The following is a 25,842-nucleotide window of genomic DNA, read 5'->3' on the forward strand; positions in this document are numbered from 1 at the left end:
TCATTGATTTTCGTTAATGGTTTCTCGATTTTCACCGTATTGGTACTATAATTTATCGCTCGTTTCTCCGCTTTAATTCAATCGAAACCTGCTCGTTCGGGTATGAATGATTAATATATTCAACGTGGGTGTTTTCCATTAATATCTATTGACAAAAAGAAGACCGTGACAATATCGGTGACATTTCGAATCCTGGCCCCATGGGATAGAACTGGACAAATTTCTTTTCAATTTTAGAATTAGTATAATTTGTAACCGATCTAATTTATACATTGAACTTCTCGAACTTTGTAAATTAAATTTTGTTCAACTACATTTGTCCAACTACTTGAGCTTCATTGAATTTCTCGATACTGAGTCAATCGAATCGAACTCGACGAATTCATTTTCGATTATATACATAGCACTAGTACAATTTGTAACCGTTCCGAATTTTAGTCCGAATCTCTAGGATTTTGTAAATTGAACTTTGTTCAACCGTACTTACCGAACTGTTCAAACTTACGAAGTCTAATTCAATCGAGTCGAACTCGATAATTTTATATTCTATTTTCGAACGAGTCATATTCGAAACCGTTCAGGTTCCTGAATTGTACGTTGAATGATTCGAACTTCGTGAACGCCTATCAATCAATCGAACTGATAATTTTATATTTTATTTTCGAACGAGTCATATTCGAAACCGTCCAGCTTCCTGAATTGTACGTTGAATGATTCGAATTTCGTGAACACTTATCAATCAATCGAACTGATAATTTTATATTCTATTTTCGAACGAGTCATATTCGAAACCGTCCAGCTTCCTGAATTGTACGTTGAATGATTCGAATTTCGTGAACACTTATCAATCAATCGAACTGATAATTTTATATTCTATTTTCGAACGAGTCATATTCGAAACCGTCCAGCTTCCTGAATTGTACGTTGAATGATTCGAATTTCGTGAACACTTATCAATCAATCGAACTGATAATTTTATATTCTATTTTCGAACGAGTCATATTCGAAACCGTCCAGCTTCCTGAATTGTACGTTGAGTGATTCGAATTTCGTGAACACTTATCAATCAATCGAACTGATAATTTTATATTCTATTTTCGAACGAGTCATATTCGAAACCGTCCAGCTTCCTGAATTGTACGTTGAATGATTCGAATTTCGTGAACACTTATCAATCAATCGAACTGATAATTTTATATTCTATTTTCGAACGAGTCATATTCGAAACCGTCCAGCTTCCTGAATTGTACGTTGAATGATTCGAATTTCGTGAACACTTATCAATCAATCGAACTGATAATTTTATATTCTATTTTCGAACGAGTCATATTCGAAACCGTCCAGCTTCCTGAATTGTACGTTGAATGATTCGAACTTCGTGAACACTTATCAATCAATCGAACTGATAATTTTATATTCTATTTTCGAACGAGTCATATTCGAAACCGTTCAGGTTCCTGAATTGTACGTTGAATGATTCGAATTTCGTGAACACTTATCAATCAATCGAACTGATAATTTTATATTCTATTTTCGAACGAGTCATATTCGAAACCGTCCAGCTTCCTGAATTGTACGTTGAATGATTCGAATTTCGTGAATAGATAATTTTATATTCTATTTTCGAATCAGACATATTTGAAATCGTTAAAGTTTTTGAATTGTACTCAAAATCGCTCGAAACTCGTGAACTTGTAGAACTTCGTAAATTCAATTTTGTGAACCGTACTCATCGAACTGAACCAACTAATAGATTGCTCGATAAGTTTTGTCGTTCGATACGAAATTAAGCTACTAGATTCGTCGTTTTATTTTTCGAAAAATGATACTACTGTTTGGATGAACATGTGTGAAGTATCACGTAGATCGACTCATTCGTACATTCACAGTTGTTCGATGTTGAACCGTCACAGTATCTTCTTACAATGGAAAAGCAACAAAACTCGAACGACCCAGTACATCGACGAGAATTGTTCAATAATTCGAGATACAATTTTACAACGATTGAAATTCGTAAACTGTACATTGAATCATTCGACTACCTAGGAGCCAGAACCAGCACCCATGTTTCCTGGATACCTATCATCGCGCCAAGTGCGATGACTCTCCTGTCGTTCTAAAGTTAGCAGATGTGATCGGAAACCGACTGACAGTTGAAAATTGCAGAGGCCTTGTTCGGCTCTGTCCTATCATTAGGTAGTTTGCAAATTTAAACAATGGTTTCCTACCGCTAACACGGACCGCCGGTATATGGCACGGTCAGACCAGGTTATGTAATGGCTGGCCACGTGACGAAGCTGATTGAAGTCGAAGCGCGTCGACGAGAAATCGTTGAACGTCGGATCATCGACAAAAGGAACGATGGTCCTGCTCGTTTATTCGAAAACTCGTCGAGATATGACGCCTTCGAGCCAAATGATCCGTGATGGAATAGCGCGAAGTTCGATAAAGTTATCATTTCTCTGTTCATCGAGTTACTTCTGAAACGACGTCGATAACGCACTGAACGAGCCAGAACGAGAAACCACGCAGACATATTTTCATAGAATAAGAAATGAGATTCGATTCCTTCCACGAAGGTTATCTCGAAATTGCGGTGTAACGAAAGGTTCGATGTTTATTTAATAAATTAACTACGATTTTTGTAACTTTAGACTAATCACACTTCTAGATTTGTTCGTTTCGTATTAATTATTCGATCGGTTCTGAAGATACGGTAGACGAGGTGGTTTTTATAAAAATTGTAAACTTCTTAAACTGGTGATCGATTTAAAACGTTTTTGAAACCAAACTGAACATTTTTGTAAAATAATTGCCGAAAGATTTCGGATTATTTTTTATTCTTGTTTATTTTTCTTATTAGATTTAGTGTCTCACTTTTCACACTGTATCTTACGGAATAATTTTATGTTCCTAGAACATGTAATCGTCTGAAATGTTTGGACCACGGTTTACAGCTAATTACTAGACCAAGACAGGAAGTACTCTCTTTTCTAGCCTAATGTAAACACACGACGGTAATTTTCGCGATGATTATCATACAACTATGACATTTATAAGATCAACCGGATTCAAACACTTCTGTTGCAAAACGTTCCTCTTGGATTGTCACTTTTTCCCCGTAAAACATAATATATTAGCATATTCTCTACAATATATCTACTTGTGCTATCATCAATAAAAGATCATCGATAATAAACTTCTGTTTTATACATAGTTTTATCGCTTAAAAATCATACTAAAATACTGTCATCTCTGATGTGAAAAACTTTTGTATTATGTTTTGTATTTTTTGCTTGTTAATTCTTGTTGTTTATTACTACCTGTTATTTCTTATTGTTTGTTGTACTTTATTATTGTCTATTGTTTCATTCTATTGTTGTGTCGTCAGCGTTTGTCTTTGTTTGTTATTCTTCTATTCTCACTTATTGTTTTATTTATTAAAAAGCAATCTCCTACTACAATTATTATACTAAACTGTGGTAAAGTAATTTGTAAGTTCCTAGACAACTCCGTAATTTATAAATCTACATACAAAAATTCAGTTTTGTTTATTTGCTTGTAGTTACAAAACAGAAAAACATCTGAAGCGGTTAATATAAAACTTAGAGTCCATCTATTGGATAACACGACATAAAATCTGCTCTACATAATATCATTCTTACCGGAAGGATGCGTCCGTCATAAAATATACGATATCATGCTTATCGTCGATTTTGGGGAAAAGATTTATATACGAAAGTTATTGCAAATTAAATTTGAAAACTTCTTTACTATACATAAAATTTTAATAGAATCGATAGCAAACAAGATATAAATCCTACCTTCTATCAAACCCTACGAGAATGAACAAAGTTATCTATCTCTATGCTCTAGAAAGTAAAAGAGAAACATATCAAAAAGCGTAGAAATCATTTTTGTATTCGAACAATGTTTTCCAGCTTGAGAAATATCAAGTAATCCAGCTGGTGCAATGTATTACATTTGCACAAAGGTCGGATAAAGAAAAGATTGATCTAGAGTAACCTTATGTACCTCTATGCTCTAGAAAGTAAAAGAGAAATATATCAAAAAGCGTAGAAATAATTTTTGTATTCGAACAATGTTTTCCACTTTGAGAAACATCGAGTAACTCAGCCAGATGCAAAGTATTACATTTGCACAAAGGTCGGACAAAGAAAAGATTGATCTAGAGTAACCTTATGTACCTCTATGCTCTAAAAAGTAAAAGAGAAACGTATCAGGAAACGTAGAAATAATTTTTGTATTCGTACAATGTGTTCCACTTTAAGAAACATCGAGTAACTCAGCCAGATGCAAAGTATTACATTTGCACAAAGGTCGGATAAAGAAAAGATTGATCTAGAGTAACCTTATGTACCTCTATGCTCTAAAAAGTAAAAGAGAAACGTATCAAAAAGCGTAGAAATAATTTTTGTATTCGAACAATGTTTTCCACTTTGAGAAACATCGAGTAACTCAGCCAGATGCAAAGTATTACATTTGCACAAAGATCGGACAAAGAAAAGATTGATCTAGAGTAACCTTATGTACCTCTATGCTCTAAAAAGTAAAAGAGAAACGTATCAAAAAGCGTAGAAATAATTTTTGTATTCGAACAATGTTTTCCACTTTGAGAAACATCGAGTAACTCAGCCAGATGCAAAGTATTACATTTGCACAAAGATCGGACAAAGAAAAGATTGATCTAGAGTAACTTTATGTACCTCTATGCTCTAGAAAGTAAACGAGAAACGTATCAGGAAACGTAGAAATAATTTTTGTATTCCAAAAATGTTTTCCACCTTGAGAAATATCAAGTGATCCAGTTGGTGCAAAGTATTTGCATAAAAATTGGCAAAGAAAAAATTGATCCAGAGCGATAAGTTCAAACCGTTCGTGGTACCGTCAAAATCGTGTTCCCTTAAGGTTTGCGTCTGCGCCATCGTTTATTATCGTCGTTCAACGATGGAGAAAACAATTTCGCGGCGATTATAATTCCAACGGGCGAACGCGAACAACTACGATAGCCGGAACAGGTGGGTATTAACAAAACGGCGCAGTTTCCCTTAAGCGTTTTTCCTAATTAATCGCTGAATAAAACTCGATAGCCCGCGAGGTGAAACAGCCGTGCAGTTAGGGAACAAGCAACACTTCGCTTCCCCGGTCCTATTGTACGGACTTCGATAATAACAGTTTGTACTTGGGCCAGGGAAACCAGGCTAATCTTGGCTCCTTTGTCTCGCTTGGACATTCCAGACACGCGGGACGAAAGTTCAAACGGAGCTGGTGATAAGAGATTGACCATATGGAACGATGATCGAACGATATGCAACGATTGGGACACACCGTCACCTGGTCTTTGTTTATTAAATATTTCCTGATCATTTATTTTTCCGACGTTTCTCAAATTGCACACTCTTACAAATTTTACGTTACTCGTGTTGATACAGATGTACGTCTTTAACGTTATTATGCGTTTCAGGTATTTCTGCTGTTTTTCTTACGTACCCATTTCCTTACACCCACGCACCGAAGACGTTAAATCAATAGAAATACACGAGTGGATTGTTCATTCTTCGTACTATCCGCGAATGTACCTTTCAACGGGAGATCTAGAAGATAATAAGATTTTGTAACCTTTTGAAGAGAAAGAAACAAATCTGAGAATTTTTCTAAAAGTCGCAGAAAAAATCGAAGACAGCTATCGTCGTAAAGTTAGGAATTATGTTTAAATTTCGATACACGCAAAGATGAAGCATGGTCGAAATAAAGAGGAATACATATCTCTCGAGGAAAAAGCATATCGGTGCCTCCCTAAGTGTCAGAGTATCTGCCGAGTTAACTGTCGCGGAGTTACCCCCACCAGTTTCTGCAACTGACGATAGCGACGCCCCGTGGCTATCGTGGGTACTATATAAATAGCACTTAGTCGCTCCTACTATTTTTACAACTCCATGCCTGATTTCAATCCACGTATCTGTATTTCCAAAAATCTAATTTAATCTCTCCACCATCGTGCACTACTATCGTCGGCAATAGTGTCCATTTAGCATCGAGCTATCAGAGAATTTGTAAAAACTGTCAATTACGCCAGGATTTCTCACACAAAATTCAACACACTTGGATGTTTGGTTTCCGTTAAAAGTTACCTCTTGATCTGCACTTGTTTCGCATTGTTTTTCTCACGAGCCGCGATTCAAATTACGGAGGGTTAAAGATGAAGAAGAACACGAAGACAATTGCTGGGATCGGTGTTCGTATAAAAAAAATCAATGCGCACGACTTCATTAACGGTTACGTTTCATATTTGCGACAAAAGTGATCAAATTAGAGTCAACCAGCGGGATCCATGAGGATTCACCGACGGGACTGAAATAGACGGGCCAGGCCTGCGTATGGCGTTCAACGCGGAATTGCATAACCATGCCGGGGTCGGGAATGATAGAATAGCCACGAGACGTCTTAATTGACCCGAGGGAATGCGTGAATATGAACTGCGCGAGATGCGATATGCGTGGTCTTGCGCCGACCGACTAATGACGCCGGTCGTCGGGACGCCTAATCATCCCGCGCGAATGGACCTGACGCCTGGCTGGTGCTGTTACCAAACCTGCACGAATCGAGTTGTTCCCGACCCTCTGATTGTAATCGCAGTTTACGTCGTAACGTTACAGAATGCCTACACGTACACGGTGTACGTCAGACGGTTTTTATCTGCCAAGTGCAGTTACATTTTTTATTTCCCGAGTAACAATGGAAACATACTTTTTCACGCGGATCGAATCTTCTTGTTGTTCCAAGCACGAAAATATTAGGTTTCGATGTATTGGGTTGTTCGGAAAGTCATTTCGTTTTTTTTTTTTCTTCTTTTGGAGAAAATGAAACACGATTTTTCTAGTGTGAATAAATATTTGATTAAATTGTATATTCTCCATTTTGGAGAACGAAACGACTTTCCGGATAACCCGATGTATAAAGAAAATATAGTTTCGCCTATGGAAAACAGTTTTTGATTTATCTATTAATGTTAATAGTTAAAGTTCATCGATACAATGTCTCGATGTTTTTAGCCAGGGCATAAGTTGTTGGAGAATGCTGATGATAAGATTTATCGTGGTAGTTCCCGCTTTCGAGTGACCGATTTACTTGAAAGCGGGGTACGTAAGATATTTACCTCTAATTGAGGCTAATAAGCATCGTTCTCTCCGAGCGTACTGTATAAAAATAATTAACGGAAGATGATCACTCGAATCCGGGGTAAAAATTGTCACTCGTAAGCGAAATTACTCTGCACTCATAGATAAGGTATTTATTACTATTATTCGTTAATCGTCCTGTAACTGAATTATGCAACACTCAACGAACTGAACGCTGAAACGATTAAACTGTGCCAATTGCGTCAAGAACGATAAACATTTTGAAATGGAATAACTGTTGACGATTTTAAATGGTAAATATTATTATCTCTTTTATATTTCACATTTTTGTTGTAATTTTTTAATAAACTTCCAAACGAACTACGTTTACGTAACATTTCTCGTTTTATTCAGACCCATAGAATAAACTGACGAAGTTTGAACACGAAAACCTGAAGCATCTTGTATACACGTGTGTATTTACCTTCTTGAATATTCCATTTCGCGTTGCACCGCATTCTTCTTTTAGATCGATCGTTTATTATAGTTTCCGAAGATGACCCGGTATAAAACAGCAGAGACGTAAAAAATGCTCGGTATGACTTTGACTGTACCTTGTAGTCATTTTTTCATCCACTTCGGAAATATAGATACGTGCCAGGTCGTAAATCGGAGATTTTAGGAGCCTCGATGGACTTGTAAGGTGCAGTCGGAAAAACCATAAACGCGCGACCATGCTGAAAACAGCGGAGGGAATCGGTGCACGCGTAGAGAGCTACGAGCACACGCGCGACACGTGCGATCCTCAAAGCAACGTGTCCGTAGTGACACAGTAGCCTCCTCTCGCTTAATCGGATGATTATTCTGAGATCATTCTTACAGCTGATTCCAGCCAGAATGATTCTAACTGCCATTATGCCGAACATACCGCTCAATCTACCTCCTCTTCCTTCTTCTTTATCCTCTCGGTTCCGATTATTCCTCGAGAGGATTCTATTGTGAGAACCGAGAGATTCGATCTTCCGTGCCTCGCCGATGATACACATTCGATTCAATTTCGTTTCGTTATTTCTTTCTCTTCTCGATGGTTCTAATGCTTTCAGAGATACTTTTTGGAAATAAAAACTCTCCTTCGAGGTTTTTCGGTTTGTATAATATCCGTGTGGTGTATTTTTGATAATGCGATCCTTGCGAGGGAAGTTTGCCTTCAGGACGAATGATTTTGTGATTTGATTCAATGGTAGTGGATACTGAGTATGAATATATTCTGGAGTAAATAGTGCTTATCGATGTCTAGACGTTTTTATACAATAAGGTTCTAAACAGGCTTTGACAAGCTTTGATTGAAAAATGTTAAGTTAACTTTATGAAAATGGAAAGGGAACGTCCTGTACTGCAATTCTGATCACTTTAGATTTAATATTGCGTTGTATCGAATTATTGCAAAGTTGTACCATTTTTTCCTGTCTTTCGCTTTAGTCTACAGTGTATACACGTCCCTCTTAGGTTGTCTCAGTTCCCAATTTCGAGGTTAGGACAATCCGAAAGGGAATACACTGCGTTCAATGTTTAACCCTCGATGACCTTGAGAGGCCAAACTATGTGTCGCAAACTCAGAAAACAGTGGGCGTATATTCATTAAGCTTTCATTATTTATTTACGCAACTAACACTTGTAAAGAATCTAACAACGCTACAGAAACGTCTGTAAAAATAAAGGTTACAATGAAAAATTGATTTGAAAGAAATTCATTTATCTGTGATGGAAAATAAAATGATATATTCTACATTACCTTTAAAACGAGTATCACGAAACGATTCGAACGTGATTCTTTGCTTTGTATTTGAAATCGTGGTAAATTCACTTTTAATCAAAATGGTTAAGATCGATGTTTGAAAATACACGTGACTGTAAATCCGACGCGTTTCATAAGTAATTTGTTTACCAGCGCTCCAAATATTTTAGACTTTCTAGCACGACACGTTTCAATTTCACCGCTCCTTAATTTCGCTAATGGCTCGCAAAGGTAGGACGAAATAAATTCACGGTTTCGTCGAAAGCGTCTTTCGTGGAAGTCTTTACCCCATTTCGAGCTTCCTCGACTGGTACGAACGTATTCTCGTCGACTGACAATCAGATGAAAGGGAAGATTTTACGCGAAGGAAAAATATTTGCCGGTTCCTTCTATCGTGAAAAGAACTTCAATCGGACAGTGAAATATTTTTAACGTTACAGTTAATGTTTCCCGACAGAATCGTTCCCATCTATTTTCTGGCTTATCGAAATTGTTTTGTAGATTCTGTCGTTTTCCACTTTGAATATCAACTAATTTGATACATGGTATTGTCATTGGGTTAGGTTGTATTTTGTCTCTATATTAGGCTATTAAGTTAACATAAATTTAATTCTATGTATTATTTAATTTTATTTATTTCATTACTACCGTGATGTGAAGAAGACTTATTATTATTTTGTCATTTTATTATTATCATTGATTTCAGACGAACTGATTTATTACTGACTCTATATTAGGCTATTAAGTTAACATAAATTTAATTCTATGTATTATTTAATTTTATTTAATTTCATTACTACCGTGATGTAAAGAAGACTTATTATTATTTTGTCATTTTATTATTATCATTGATTTCAGACGAACTGATTTATTACTGACTTTACAAAGTCATATTTAAAAAGAATAAACTGCTTTTATTTTAAAGAACTGCGGTATTTTAAAGAAATTGTGCATTAGTTTAATTTCAGATAATTGGACAAGATTCGATACAAAGATTCCATTTAAAGTACAGAATTTTTAATGTAGAAAAATACGAAATTGCTAATTTCGATGTAACAATAATTGTTCGTTTTCTGTTCAAATCTACGAAATTCGTTGTAACTTATAAACTGCAAACTTTCATAGATAAAAAATGGTTTTTGAATTCAGGAAATTTCGTAAACATCTCTATAATATTCAAATTTGATCTTTTAATCAACAAATATTTATCGTTTAATGAATATTCAGTTCACACGTTGTACAAATTCTGACGCCATTTTAAAGTGTTATCGATTATTAATTTGATTATATTTCATTCGGTCCATCAGTCGAATTTGCATAAAGTTTGGTTTATTCATAACTGATCCATTGGAAGGGTCACGAACGATGACCGTAAAGCGTTAATCTAACACGGAAGAAACGAAATTATAAATCGAAATTACGGAATCGAACCGGATCATTAATTAAACATTCGAAGTTGCTGCGCTACTACGATTTCATTGATTTTCTCGATTGGCTAGTGTTTAAAAAACGATCGACCAACTTTTAACCTTCTTTCTCCGACGGCCAGCTACATGAAATATTCGAAACGCAATTTTAGTCGATAATTGAATTTACATATGAAAAATTTCGTAGACTGTGCAACGAATCCGAAATATAATAGAAATTTACATAACTCAAAGAGTCTGTAATAGAGTATATAATGACTACAATAAAAATAAAAATAACGTATTCAATTTTTTATATCAATAAAAGCAAAGTATACAATCTTTTATATTATTGCGAGAAAGTAATCAAAAATTGTTCATCATTCAATATTTTAGATTTTCAAAGAAATACAAGTTGTATATTGCAAACGTACAAGTAAAATTTTTTTCAGAATACTAACTTTTTTAGAATACCTACTCGATTTTCTCGCGAAGAATCTACTATGTAGATAATACATAGTGTTATGTATTAAAATATATAAAAAAAAACTATGAATTTCCATATTAAGAATGTGCAGTTAAGTATGCATACAAGTGACAACATACAAACGTGAAACATTAGATACTATTTGAAATTAGCATTTCACTTTTACATAATTATGCAATTACTTCGGTATGATCGTGTTCTTACACTTTTAATCAATTTGTGCAAAAAATGTGTTAGAATACTAATAATGATAATTTAATATTTTATTTCATCATTATCCTCGTATTTCTAATTGCTTTGGCTATTAGTCTCTTTCATAAAACAACATTGCAGCATTTCCTTATTTAAACCGGTATAAACGCTTAAGAAATTTCAAAGTATTAGACACGTATGTTACGTGTAGTTGAAAAATTTCACTGGAATGTTTCGAAGCATACACACAGTTTGTTCGAGACGTAAAATCTTTTAATATTCTTCGCATATTGTTAATGCTGTTTTGCCATAAATATCACGAAGTGGATTTTTGATAATAAATTTTACGAATTATATAATTGTTTTGTATCGTCACTGATATGTAGGAAGTAACACAACGTGTATGTAAATATATACAATATATGTATATTTTTATTTTCAACGTTTCAATCCTTCTAATTTTGGGCCCTCAATAGAGTAATGTAACATTACATAAGTAGGTCCTATCGAGGACCCAAAATAATACCTGTGTAAGTTGTATATTGCAAGCATACAAGTAAAATTTTTTTCATTGTTTAATACTACTCAATAGAGTAATGTAACATTATATAAGTAGGCCCTATTGAGGACCCAAAATAATGTAATGTGATATAATGTAATGTAATGTTAGATAAGTAGGTCCTATTGAGGACCTAAAATAATGTAATGTAATATAATGTAATGTAATGTAATGTTACACAAGTAGATTTTATTGAAAACCCAAAATTAAAATGGTTGAAACGTTGAAAATAAAAATATACATATATTGTATACACATATATGTTGTATTACTTCCTACATATCAGTGACAATACAGAACAATTGTATAATTTGTAAAATTTATTATCAAAAATCCATGAATCGGTATTTGGACTTTCTCAAAAATGATTGAGAATTAAATATTTCTTTTTCGCTATTCAACTGCGAAACTCGAGTAACTTCCACTTGCGAAATTTTTCGAAGATTATTTTGACTGGTAAAATTTGAAGAAATGATTGATCTCCATAAACTATTCGTTATCAAAAATAAAATAAAAGTATCTAATACTCTGCAACACTTGATAAAATTATTCTATTTTGCAGTCAAATAAAATTTCTAAAACTCACGTGACGTGCTCTTGTATACTAAAACGTGTGACTAATTTATCGCAATGGTTCACAGCGGTATGTCGTAAAAGACGAATTAGAATATCGTGTTTTCTCTCATCAATTCTCTCAGTCAAGTACCCTGTAAAATAACCGAGATCGAAATAAACACGAAAGTGTTTCGAATGCAAGACGTGCACACAAGAGCTTGGACGATGGCAATGTGGTAAATTTCGATAGACAATTCGACAAAACGATGAACGTTCGAATAGCACTCCCCCCACGCGTAACGAAATTCCACGTTATTCAAGTTGACGAGTTCCACGGAGTCATTGCTCAATCTCGCGTCTCAAAATTCCGCGCAATTATTGGATTTCCCTGGTGATGAACAAGGTTGATCTATTCTGATTCAATTCAGGAAGCAAGACGTATTTACAGTCCACGGAATCTAACTATAAAAATGACCTCCGATCCCAACGCGTCAGATGTCAGATGCTCGTTTAAAGGTTCGGCTAAAAATAGTGAGGTTCGCGCGCGCGCGGACAGCTATCCCACCGAGTGATGGTATTTATAACGGCGGATTCTTGAAAAACACACGTCCCTTTCGTTTCCAAGAACTGCATCGGTTTTTGGCGACGCGACACCGGAGGCTGTTAACCCCATCGTTAATCCCGAAGTTGTCAGATCGAATCATCTTTGACGAGAGTCGAACATAGACTAGATTTACTTTTTTTTGGATACACACTGTATTTTGAATGACTCGTTTGGAAGTACACTCTATGGTCATTTGTCGATAGGAATCCTACTGTTTGATGAAAATGAAAATGAATAATCAAATGTAATGTAATTACATTGGGAGGACCCAAAATGATAGCCAAATGAAAATTGTTAGGTCCTTACGACAGAATGTTCTAAGATTCTTTAGTTTAATAAATTGTTTACTTGGACCTATAGTTTCTAATCTCGAAGTGGTCAAGTCGAATCATCTTTCATGAGAGTCAAACATAGACTAGACTTACTTTTTTTTGGATACACACTGTATGATTATTATTCATTTATGACAGTAAAGAGTGACAGTTAATATATTTTGAACGACTCGTTTGGAAGTACACTCTATGGTCATTTGTCGATAGCAATCCTACTGTTTGATGAAAATGAAAATGAATAATCAAATGTAATGTAATTACATTGGGAGGACCCAAAATGATAGCCAAATGAAAATTGTTAGGTCCTTACGACAGAATGTTCTAAGATTCTTTAGTTTAATAAATTGTTTACTTGGACCTATAGTTTCTAATCCCGAAGTGGTCAAGTCGAATCATCTTTCATGAGAGTCAAACATAGACTAGACTTACTTTTTTTTGGATACACACTGTATGATTATTATTCATTTATGACAGTAAAGAGTGACAGTTAATATATTTTGAACGACTCGTTTGGAAGTACACTCTATGGTCATTTGTCGATAGGAATCCTACTGTTTGATGAAAATGAAAATGAATAATCAAATGTAATGTAATTACATTGGGAGGACCCAAAATGATAGTCAAATGAAAATTGTTAGGTCCTTACGACAGAATGTTCTAAGATTCTTTAGTGTTTAATAAATTGTTTACTTGGACCTGTAGTTTCTAATCCCGAAGTTGTCAGATCGAATCATCTTTGACGAGAGTCGAACATAGACTAGACTTACTTTTTTTTGGATACAAACTGTATGATTATTATTCATTTATGACAGTAAAGAGTGACAGTTAGTATATTTCGAATGACTCGTTTGGAAGTACACTGTATGGTCATTTGTCGATAAGAATCATAATGTTTTGAAGGTTATGAATTGTTCAAATGAAAATTGTTAGGGTTACGACAGTGTTCTAAGATTCTTTAACATTTAATAAATTGTTTACTTGGACCTATAATTTCTAATCCCGAAGTGGTCAAGTCGAATCATCTTTGACGAGAGACGAACATAGACTAGACTTACTTTTTTTTGGATACACACTGTATTTTGAATGACTCGTTTGGAAGTACACTCTATGGTCATTTGTCGATAGGAATCATACTGTTTGATGAAAATGAAAATGAATAATCAAATGTAATGTAATTACATTGGGAGGACCCAAAATGATAGTCAAATGAAAATTGTTAGGTCCTTACGACAGAATGTTCTAAGATTCTTTAGTGTTTAATAAATTATTTACTTGGACCTGTAGTTTCTAATCCCGAAGTTGTCAGATCGAATCATCTTTGACGAGAGTCGAACATAGACTAGACTTACTTTTTTTTGGATACACACTGTATGATTATTATTCATTTATGACAGTAAAGAGTGACAGTTAGTATATTTTGAATGACTCGTTTGGAAGTACACTGTATGGTCATTTGTCGATAAGAATCATAATGTTTTGAAGGTTATGAATCGTTCAAATGAAAATTGTTAGGACCTTACAACAGAGAGTGTTCTAAGATTTTTAAAAATCTTAGATTAACAAATTAGATTTAACTATAAATTGTTAGATTTAACAAATTATTTACTTGGACTTATAGTTTCTGGTCACTTGTAGCCAGAAAACATAATTTTCTGAAGATTATAAGTTACATCGACATGTTATTTAAACAATATTTCTCAGTTTCTTACAACAGAGAGTATTCTAAGATCCTTTGTTGTTCAACAAAATGTTTATTTGAGCCTACAGTTTCTCGTCACTTGTAAATAGAAATCACAGTTTTCCGATGGTCATAAACTACACTCTAAAGTCATCCAAATGATAGTTCCGTGGTCCTTTGATGTCTTTCAAATGGCTCGTTTAGAACCAAAGTTGTTGATCATTTACTGATAGGGATTATACGACTTTGTTGGAGGTTAGAACTTCTGAAAGCTAGCCAGACTCTGGTGAATATTCAAGCGTCTCACATCGCTTGAACATTAGAAGGCCCCATCACACAGGGAGCTTGCAGATGCATAATTGAACAATTTCTCCTGCGTTAGTAACTTCGAGTCGTTAGAAAATAGAATACTAGGATTGTTAGCAGCTGTTCGAATGAAAATTTCAGGTTTCACGGAAACTAAAGACAATATTCTCATTGTTATAGGTAATTAAGCAAGGTTCTCAGCGGTAGGGCAATTTCAAACGATTGGAACGACGAGCGCTTGGTGCAAGCATTCATGAATGGATATGGACAGTGATAAGACTGAGACGTGTTTCGATACCATCGTTGCATTTACGTTTGAAACTGATACTCTCGTATCAAACTATTTGAACACGTTCGCCGCCGGGTCAATTTCAGACAACTTTCGAGTCGTGTGGGTCGTATGCCTTCCACATTATCCGGATTGCTAGTTTTGCTTACGAAACATACTTTGCAATATTAATAATATCGAAAAAATCATTATTACGAAGAAAAAGTTGGCGAGTTTCTATTATTCCACGATTATCTAAGTTCTCTCTATGAAAATGAGTCCGAGCACGATCTCGTTCTGGCTGTTTTTAATTACACGTTATTCGAATCATTTCTGTCAAATCTTGCCACTGTTTTAAGAAGAAACGAATTAACAGCAGTCCGAGTAATGTCGTGTGAGGATTCATTTTCATTGGAAAATCTCGCTAATCAATCGATAATATTCACCTAAAGATACATTGCGAAATAAACAACTATTAATCTTCATTACTCGTCATAATGAAATGTAATCTGCGGTAGGTATAATTTGCATCGTTATGCATTTGTGCAATTTAAAAGTAATTAGTTTTACTTTACTCACTAATGTCGGTGACAATTTATTTTAATATCTTTAATCATTTTAATATACCTGAACTAAATGGTTTGAGAGTTTCTACAGGTTTGTACCAATTGAATTGGTCCCGTCATCAGTCATGGTGCACTGTCCAAGGCACAATTCCACGGTTCGGGATCCATCGGATCCACGCTGCATTTACCGATAGAAAGTTCGAATTTTCAGAAAATTCTAGCACTTCCTGCAAGAATAAGACCAGACCGCGTCCCGTATAAATTGTTTCAAGAAAGTACGAGCCGAATGTCACCGGAAACAACGATTTCCTGCTACACCTTTATACCAAACTAGACCAACGTCGTTGCGACGACTAGAATCGATCGACCATGCCCAAAGGAACGCGTTATCCTGCTCCCGCAGGACGAATACCTTCTTTGTTCGGTCTTTCTTCGAAATATGTCGCCGTGGAGAGACGCATTCCAGTTCTCGAGACCAGGCCGGCCGAGGAATTCGACCCCGATACGAGAAAGTGCTTTATCCTGTCGCGGAAGACAAAGGCTAGGTATCCCCAAAGTGTCTATAATTCTTCCAACAGGTCTGACACGCAAGGATATAAGTAGGGCCTGGGAAATTTTAAGACCGGATGACTTGCTCGTGGCAAGTAAATCTATTAGGTTGTTCGGAAGGTCATTTCGTTTTTGCTTCGGTGAACATGAAACACGATTTCTTTTAGAGTGTATAAATATTTTATTAAATTATATATTCTCCATTTTGGAAAACGAAACGACTTTCCGAACTATCCAATAAAATCTTCAAGCCTAGAAAGATAATTTTATTCGATAACGAAAACGCTAACACAAACTGTTAACGATTATTATTATTATTGTAAATATTATCAGCGACAAAATCAGGACAATCAGTGGGTGCGAGAGCAGAATAGATTGCGATTTTCATCTGGGGCTGAGACTCGAGACTATTCGATATAAGATGCATAGATAACATAGATAAGATGCAACGAGAGCGAGAGAGATAGAGCAACAACGAGCGAGTCTCGCTTTACATGTACTTGATGATCGAAATGAAATTTTTCTTTCGTCATATCTTTGTAGAAGCGTTATCTGTCGAATGGCGAAGTTCTCCCGATGAAGGTGAGCCCAAACACAAGATCATTCAAACTGTTTCAATTATACCAAATTGAAACTTTTTTTTAGAAATTATTGGAATAACACACAATTAAAAATAATCCGAACGAACTTGTGTTCACACATATGTATTCTCAAGGAAAGAAAGGAGAATATAGTGACGAGTGTACAAATTTTAATTTTTATCAAAGGATGAAATTGGGACTGAATATATATAAATAAGCGTAAAAATCATCACTTGAAAGCGTGAATTGCTACACGATTTAAAAGCCAGGGCAATTTTTACATGTGAGGTCACCTAAAATTTATGATCTACAGCACAATGGTATTTGAGATTATGTTTGAAAGCAGCTCTCAGCAGATAATCAATTTATCACTATACACTTTGTTACAATATGCCCAAATAAAGTGTTTTAATAATGAAAAAGATACTAATAATAACCCAGTGACGAAAATCAGCGAATCGTAATAATGCAAAAAATTTTCAACCGCGTTAGGTCAACGAAAAGACGTTCAAGTCGAAGCGAATCGTTTCCAAAAATTGTCCACGAGAAATGGCTTAGACGAGAACTCTACGTTAGCTCAGATAGTAACGAGAATAATTGAAATACAGAAATCGATGCGACACCTAAACAAGGTCAAATACGATGAATCTGTAGAGGAATTATATTCCTCGCGTTTGATCGTAGAATTCACTCTTCAAGTTCCGTTCACGTGTCTTGATACACCCTGTACAGACAGCTGTTAAAAGTCCCTGAGGCTGGCGAAGTTCATCCAAACATTTTAGAAGCGTTCTATATTTTTACGCCACTGCCGGAAGCGTGTTTATAGGAGTCATGTGTTATTCAGCACAGCCAGATTTATCATCGATTGTTTTCTCCGACGAGATTGCGAACTAGGTCAGAGCCGATCAGCGCACAATCGCGACGAAGAAACACGTTCGATGTAACATTTCGCTCGATTCGAATTCCTGCTACCGTGGCAAAGCACTTTAATTAGACGTTTTAATTGGTAATTAGGACAGGTACGAGTGGTCCACGTTGTCGCGCGCAAAATCCTTCAAATTCACTCTCCGTTAACGAACGTGCACGTACGGAATCTTACTTTTACCGATAGACTTCGACGGTCTGTGTCTACAACAATCGGGACTCTTCGCGGTCTGCTTTTTAAACAAATCAAACCGATCAACGAGGGCGCTTCAGCTCCCGTCCCAGTTCAAACCAAACTGGTCAGAGTCAGAAACAATCATCTCCCCTTCGACGGTACAATACATGAACTTAATATAAGGCTTCGGCAATTTGATACTCCGTGTGGAGCATTTTATAATTTATTCGAAAAGAAAAGCTGATTGTTCAACGGTGCAACGGTACGTGGATCAGATCAATAGGTGACGTTTTCGAGGGATCAGTTTTGAAGATTCATTGAATCGACGCGTATGTAACTTCACATGTGTACGTTTGCGTAAATAATGGGCTTTTGTTTATAGTTGGATCAAATTCAATTGCTGGCTCAAGGTCATTTCTGCTACAGAGTGGTACACCAGAAGTGATTCCTGAGAGACTCTCTGAGAGACAAAGAGTGGTGGGGATAACTCCTCAGTAGCCTTGAGCAATCAGTTTGGTTTGATTCAACTGGAGGATCAGGACAATTTCAAGGACATGTAGTAACTTTTAAAACGAAGCAACAAGTTTTAACGGGTGCAAACAGTTTTGATAAAATAGTGAGAATTTCAACAGGTAGAGCATCTCCAATGTTTCTTTAATTAATTGGTAAATATAAAATATTTCAAATAAATGTATCTCGAGAACTTGTATTCCAAAATCTTGTGTTCAATAACACAGTGACTCGTACTGAGATTCCACGAACCTAACATTCCACCAAACACTTCTATACTCAATGCATTTTGCGAATCATATTTCCAGAAATAAACTCCGCTAGAGACAAAAATTTGTTCAACGTTTCGAATTTACTTTTCAACGAGGAATCAACTTAGGTGATACTAATTGTGACGTCTCCTGTACACAAGTTGCACGGATACGTTAGGAAAGTATATTAGATCACTTTGTCAGCACATTCTGTCTGCTAGTTAAAGTATCAAGATTGAAAAGATTGTTGTACCGTGTCCTCTAAAGATCCCATCGCCAAAATCTGACGATTCATCTTGTTCTACACCCCTATATAGACCACAGATCTCAATGTAGATCGCTACACCAACTAAAACCTGGTCTTCCAGGTTGGGTGTAGGTCTTTCCAGGCTTTGTTGGGTGCAAAGTCTTCGAGTTCATCGCGTTGGGGACTCCACGCGGTCGATATCGTTGCCTGTCGGGGTGAAATAGTTTGATAGGCTGCGGAAAGACTCACCGAAAACTGGAACAAGGATGGATGACCCAGTGACCTGCAGCCTTTTGCCTGATCCGTTCCTTCATTAGGGCCTTCTTGCTGCCGAACAGCTTCATAGCCAATTTGTTGTCCGTTGGCTGGAATAGGGCTTGAAGTTGATTCTTCAGGAAGCTCTGCTTGACTTCCTGGCCCGGTAGACCCGGGCCAGGCTCCTCCTTCGGTGTCCCATAGAGGGACACATCGTCCACTCCGAAGTGGACCTTCCCACTTCCCTTATAATTCATCTCGTTGCCTAAAAACAGAGAGTCCTTGCGTTAGTATAGTTTCTTTCAGCGAGATTCCGAGTCAGGTCTGGGTTATATCTAATCTTCAGAACTACCCTATGTACTTAAACTGTTGGACAATTTTTGGGGACTTTAAGTTAGAGTCGTCCTTTTTGCGAGATTCCGAGTTAGGTCTGGGTTATATCTAATCTTCAGAACTACCCTATATACTTAAACTGTTGGACAATTTTTGGGGACTTTAAGTCAGAGTCGTCTTTTTTGCGAGACTTTGAGGCAGGTCTGGGTTATATCTAATCTTTAGAACTACCCTATGTACTTAAACTGTTGGACAATTTTTGGAGACTTTAAGTTAGAGTCGTCCTTTTGGCGAGACTTTGAGGCAGGTCGAGGTTATATCTAATCTTCAGAGAAACGTAAACGGTCGGGTAATTATTTGTAAAGTTTGAGCCACTAGATAGGCAACTAACGATTTGTGAATATTTTTCAATTGGGAGAGGTAGATAAGATACAGTGTGTATACGTATGGGTGTATGTGTATGATAAATTTTGCTTTCTGTTTCTATTGTACTTTAGAATTTGAAATACAGCAGTGATTAAGGGAATTGATTGTAACTCGGGAGTAAGAACACAGTTGAGATAATTTTAATTATTTTTATGGAATTTTTTCTCCTATTTTTGTCCTTAATCTAGCTGTAAAGTTTAACCGGTTATTATCGTATCAATTCAAGTCTGAAATGGATATTAAACATTTCTGAGGAATCTGTACGCTCTCAAACAGTATGATAATGAAATGTAAATTTGTGAAATATTCACTGATTTTTGTATATTATTTCCCACGTTGTGTTTCACACAATTCAACATAAAACAGACTGCTACGTTACACGACCTCCCCTCCACAGTCATCGACACACATGCGAGCTCATTCCAACCTCTCATCGACTTCCTTTCTAGCTCCCAAACACACCATACGCACCATCAACAGTTATATGTGAAACGTAAAAACCTCCAGGCACCGTTCGTTCTATTAAATACAGTTACTAAGAGAATTCTCTGCAATTATTCTTCTGTTTATAATGTATACAACACTCACAAATGGAGATCAGAATCTAAAGAATCGTTTCTTGGGTTTACTTTTATCTCAAATTTTGGCTCAATAATCGATGAAAATAAACGAACTGTAGAAAGTAGCAACGAATATTTGATAAAACTTGGTCATAGCTTCAAGGATACAACGAAAAAAAAAGCTTATAGAAAGTTTTGTTTTATCTACTTTTGAACCGAGTTATAACTAATTTTATATTGCTTCACTTTACTTACTTTTACAGAAAATTTTCATGAGAACGTTCAATATTAGAGAAGAAATTTTTGTATAATTTCTGAAACGTTACGAAAGTGTTTATAAATAGCAAAATTATGTATCTGTTGTTGAGTATAAATACCTGAATACTATCTGAACACTACAAATAAGTGTGACACAGTGTAAGTGTTCAGATTAATCTTTTTTTTATTAATTCTATGTATTTAATTTGTTCTAAAACGCACAGTGTAAAAATAAAAATCGAAGATTGAACCTTTTAATGCTAACCTAGTTTTATTAAAACGAATGACGAAATCGACTTGTTACGAAGATGTAAATAAGCGACACAATACAAGTGGTATTGTGAATAAAATATTGGATCGATATGCAAATTTCTGAAGCGAAACAAAGGAAGCTCTTCGAAGAAGATGAATACTGGTCAACAGATGCACTTATCGGAACAACGATCTCTCAGAAACAATCGTTGAATTTCGGAAAATCTGAATTGGAACTTGACTGTTATTCACTGTACATGTTGAAACGGATTACGTAGCATTGGATCTTATGCATCTCATTGGAAACTCTCGAGCGATCGGTAAACCAGGAAAACAACTGTACCCTGGTGAAAGTGTAACACCGGAATCAGGAAAATCATCATTTCTCGCGCATGATCCGGTGAAGATATTGTGAGAACGATTATTAAAGGGAGACTGTGTTTTCTGTTTCGAATCAATAGTTTCAGAAAACAGTGGGATCGACTCTATAATTTTGTAAATATTACGGAGCCGCTTACTATAAAACTCATGAAAGTATCATCATCTCGTTCGTATAAATATGTATCACGGTGAGAGACAATTTTCAGAACAGTCATATTGTCTGTACGAAATTATATCCGAAAGTAGTTCTCAGAGAGGAAAAAACTCATGAAAGTACCATCTCATATACATGAATAATTATCAGGATACCGGGAAAACTTCTGAAGAACTGCTGAAACGTAGCTCAAGTTTCTTACCGTCTTATGAGATAGCTCCAACAGAGTAAGAAAATGATTACCTTGAAACTGTTTCGGAATTCGTTAGTCGAGCATTTTCTACACGTGAATAATTACTACAACAAAAGGAATGTGCTGGAGAACCCACCAAAGTAGAAAAGTATCCCAACGATGGGATTTTCTAAGAAAATACAGTTCTTGGAGTTCGAGAAGCTGAACACCGAAAATTGAAGTTGATAAGTGGATAAATATTGCAGCGTTATAAATAATAACGCGCAAATTTGGCTACCACACGACAAAATCAAAGAATCATTTTATACACACGAAGAGCCATTGCAAGAAATCATACTACCGTCTCAAGAGACATGTTTCAGAAATTGGATTCAAAAACTAACATTTTAGAACTATTGGAACACGAGAATAGTTTTCAGAGAGCAAGAATTTGATCACAAACAATAAATAAATTACTCAGTATATGTATAAAGAATTACCAGAGAAGTACAATGGTTGTAGAAGACCTACTGAAACGATATGTCTCTTTATTCTTGATGTTTATATTTTATTCTTAAATCTATAAGAACTGTCCCTTCAAACTATATCGTAGCTAGATATCCTGTATAAGATCTTCCAACGAATTCCTACTGTAGCAGTAATCGTGCATACTGTACAGATCAATCTATTCATGAATTCAATGAAACATTGGGTTGTTCGGAAAGTCGTTTCGTTATATTTTCTATTGAAAATAAAATACGATTTTCTTAAAGTGTATAAACATCTTATCAAATTACATATTCTCCAATTTGGAAAACGAAACGACTTTCCGAACAACCCAATAGAATACTGTCTAGGTTCCAATAGTCCACGAACCTACTGTCTCCACCACTTAAAAATTGATGCGTTACTATTTCACTTATCCAATAATGGAATTTCGATTCTTGATCCATCGATTGAATTTACAACGAATTCGAACGTTTATCGTTCAAATTCTCAACAACAATAAGAAACGAATTCTCGTTGTACGAGAGCTACCCAGGTTCCCGGTAGTCCTCGGATCTACCGTTTGGGTACTAAAACGTTCACGTAATCGTTCTACTCTCACGGAGCACGGATCGAAGACCATCAGAAGCAGAAGGGCACGTACAACTCACCAGATCTCAACGTTTTACGCGAGTAAAGTTCCGGCCAGCTAGCGATGAACTTGGGGCAACCCTTCGAGCTGGTGTCGTCGTTCAGCTGTCCCTGTTTTTGCAACAGCGGTCTCCGCAGCTCGTTCAGTGTAGTGACGCGCGGTGGAACGTCGGCCATCGCCCGAAACGAGCCTAAGGATCGCGTGTACGGGTCTGCCCCGTTTTACCGCGTAACTGGTCCCCCGGAGCAGAGGTTGACTAATGACGAGCGGAACACGAGGAAAAAGAAGCGACCGCTGGCGAAAGCAGCGGAGAAGGTAGAAAGGGAACGGAGAGAGAAGCACTGACCGGTTTTATTGTGGAACCAAGGAGTCGCTTATTTCGATTCTTAGCAACCGGCCGCATGCAAATCCTCGCGACAATCCTCCGTCAACCTTGACACTGCCAGCCGGCTGGAATGTTACGAGCCTCCCCACGCTGATGCAAATTATCTCATGTGGCGCGCAATACTTCGCGTTTCTGAAACGGTGCACTGGTGTTTCTCGCGCGTTTACAGGGGGGGAACACCACGTGACTGGTTGCCGAAACGTTTCGGTGAAACTCGACGCGCCGAGTGTACTTTGAAGTTTTCGGATCGGCGGGACACGGTTCGCGTGCGGAGAACGCCTATACGCGTTGAAGGGACACGGATAGGGTTACGAGAGATGGGAGTCCCGCACGGTGTGTATCATTCGGTGAAGGATCTTTGTTCATGGATTTTCAGATTAGGGTTAGGGTCTGTTTTGATGAAACTTGGCGAGTTGGGCGAGTGTCCCAAGTATCGATGTGGTTTTTGATAAACGTTGCTCCGAAATATAGACAATTCTGTGTAATGTTCCTCGTTTGGATTGTATTATGGGAGTAAAAAATATTGGTATATTACAATACTTTAATTTGTTTTATGTATGTACATATATTCTTAATTCATCAATGTGACTAGGTATTCCGATCATCGTCGTATCAATGTATAAATATGTAATGAAAAGGAAAGTGATCCAAATAATGTTAATAAATTAGAAGCAATTGTAATAAATTAGAAATATTATGGGAGTAAAAAATATTGGTATATTACAATACTTTAATTTGTTTTATGTATGTACGTATATTCTTAATTCATCAATGTGACTAGGTATTCCGATCATCGTCGTATCAATGTATAAATATGTAATGAAAAGGAAAGTGATCCAAGTAATGTTAATAAATTAGAAGCAATTGTAATAAATTAGAAATATTATGGGAGTAAAAAATATTGGTATATTACAATACTTTAATTTGTTTTATGTATGTACGTATATTCTTAATTCATCAATGTGACTGTAGGTATTCCGATCATCGTCGTATCAATGTATAAATATGTAATGAAAAGGAAAGTGATCCAAGCAAAGTTAATAAATTAGAAGTATTATGGGAATAAAAAATATTGGTATATTACAATAGTTTAATTTGTTCTATGTATATATATATATATATATATATATATATATATATATATATATATATATATATATTCTTAATTCATCAATGTGACTAGGTATTCCGATCATCATCGTATCAATGTATAAATGTATAACTATGTAATGAAAAGGAAAGTGATCCAAGTAAAGTTAATAAATTAGAAACAATTGTAATAAATTAGTAGTATATAATTTAACAAAAGTAAGAAACGTAATGTTTTTACCAAATTTGTTAATAGTCGCATTAATTAAATAAATTGAACGATACCATAGTGACAACCGATAGCTACGTGACTTTAAGTATCATCGCTAGGTTTCACGCCCACTAGTCCACCCAACCATGCTCGACCCACGCATCTCAAGGATCGTTTTTAAGTTGTTGAGTTGCATTTTAAGTACTGGCGGACAAGACACGATCTTTACGGCTCGAAATATGACGAATTATTAAATGTGAGAAGCGAACGACAGAACATGGATCAGATATTTTTCGATTCTTCATTCAGTTACGAAGTTTTGTTAAAATTGGTCTGTAACACATCACGCGTTGCTCGAAGACTGAGATTGGATCGGATCATTGTTTCAAGTTACGTAATCTTGAGAGTCTTCGAAAGCTCTGAAGGATTTCGGTGAATTAATAAAGTTGGATGCGTTGTATTGAAAGTCTCGAATGTTCCAACGAACTTGGAAGACTTTAATTATCCATGTTCGACGTTTCGAGATATGTGAGAATTACTTTCCCATTTATATCTTGGTAGTATCAATAGCAGTTATGGTGATTAGATTATCTCCAAAAAGTATACGATCGATATTTTAACGATTAAAAGAATTGAAATTGTTGGGTGGTTCTATGAATAGAGATACATACTAGTTTAACGAATAGAGAACTATACTGATTGCTCTATCATTCTTGTAGTGACCTGCACCTGTCGTAAGAGTACACGAACGAACAAATGATCTAAAATACCAATTTAAAGCAGTTCAAATTCTGGAAAATATAGGATTGTTTGAGTAATCGTACAAGGCTTTGCAAATAGAAATTACATAATCGTTTAAGAATTTTACAGACTTTTAAGAGCTTTTAGTTTCATGTGATTCGCATAATTTTCAAAGTTTCATCTCGGTAAATGATTCCTAATATTTACATTGTGCATGGAATTTTCATCAAGAAGATTAATTGTTCTAAAATAAACTTTTCATGATTCTTTGAATTCCTAGAGACTTTTTCCAGATGAAAACACTTGTAATATCAATGCATTATTATTATTTTACTATTCGTGACATTCTTCCTTCGTTTGTAT

General features: G+C 35.9%; 1 protein-coding gene across 8 annotated transcripts in view; it reads right to left on the bottom strand.

Moving 5' to 3' along the window:
* Ih (hyperpolarization activated cyclic nucleotide gated potassium channel Ih) overlaps positions 1 to 25,842 on the bottom strand; it is a 91,818-nt gene that overhangs the window by 60,118 nt on the left and 5,858 nt on the right. For all 8 annotated transcript variants that reach the window (XR_012991400.1, XM_076306650.1, XM_076306647.1 and 5 more), the window contains exon 2: positions 19,374 to 19,644. Coding sequence is in view for 7 of the 8 variants with exons in the window: in XM_076306650.1 (XP_076162765.1) it covers positions 19,374 to 19,636 (263 nt within the window). In the remaining variant the exon portion in view is untranslated. The remainder of the gene's footprint in view (positions 1 to 19,373; positions 19,645 to 25,842) is intronic.

Source organism: Ptiloglossa arizonensis, chromosome 3 (assembly GCF_051014685.1).
Source record: "Ptiloglossa arizonensis isolate GNS036 chromosome 3, iyPtiAriz1_principal, whole genome shotgun sequence".
NCBI classification, from domain to species: Eukaryota; Metazoa; Arthropoda; class Insecta; order Hymenoptera; family Colletidae; genus Ptiloglossa; species Ptiloglossa arizonensis.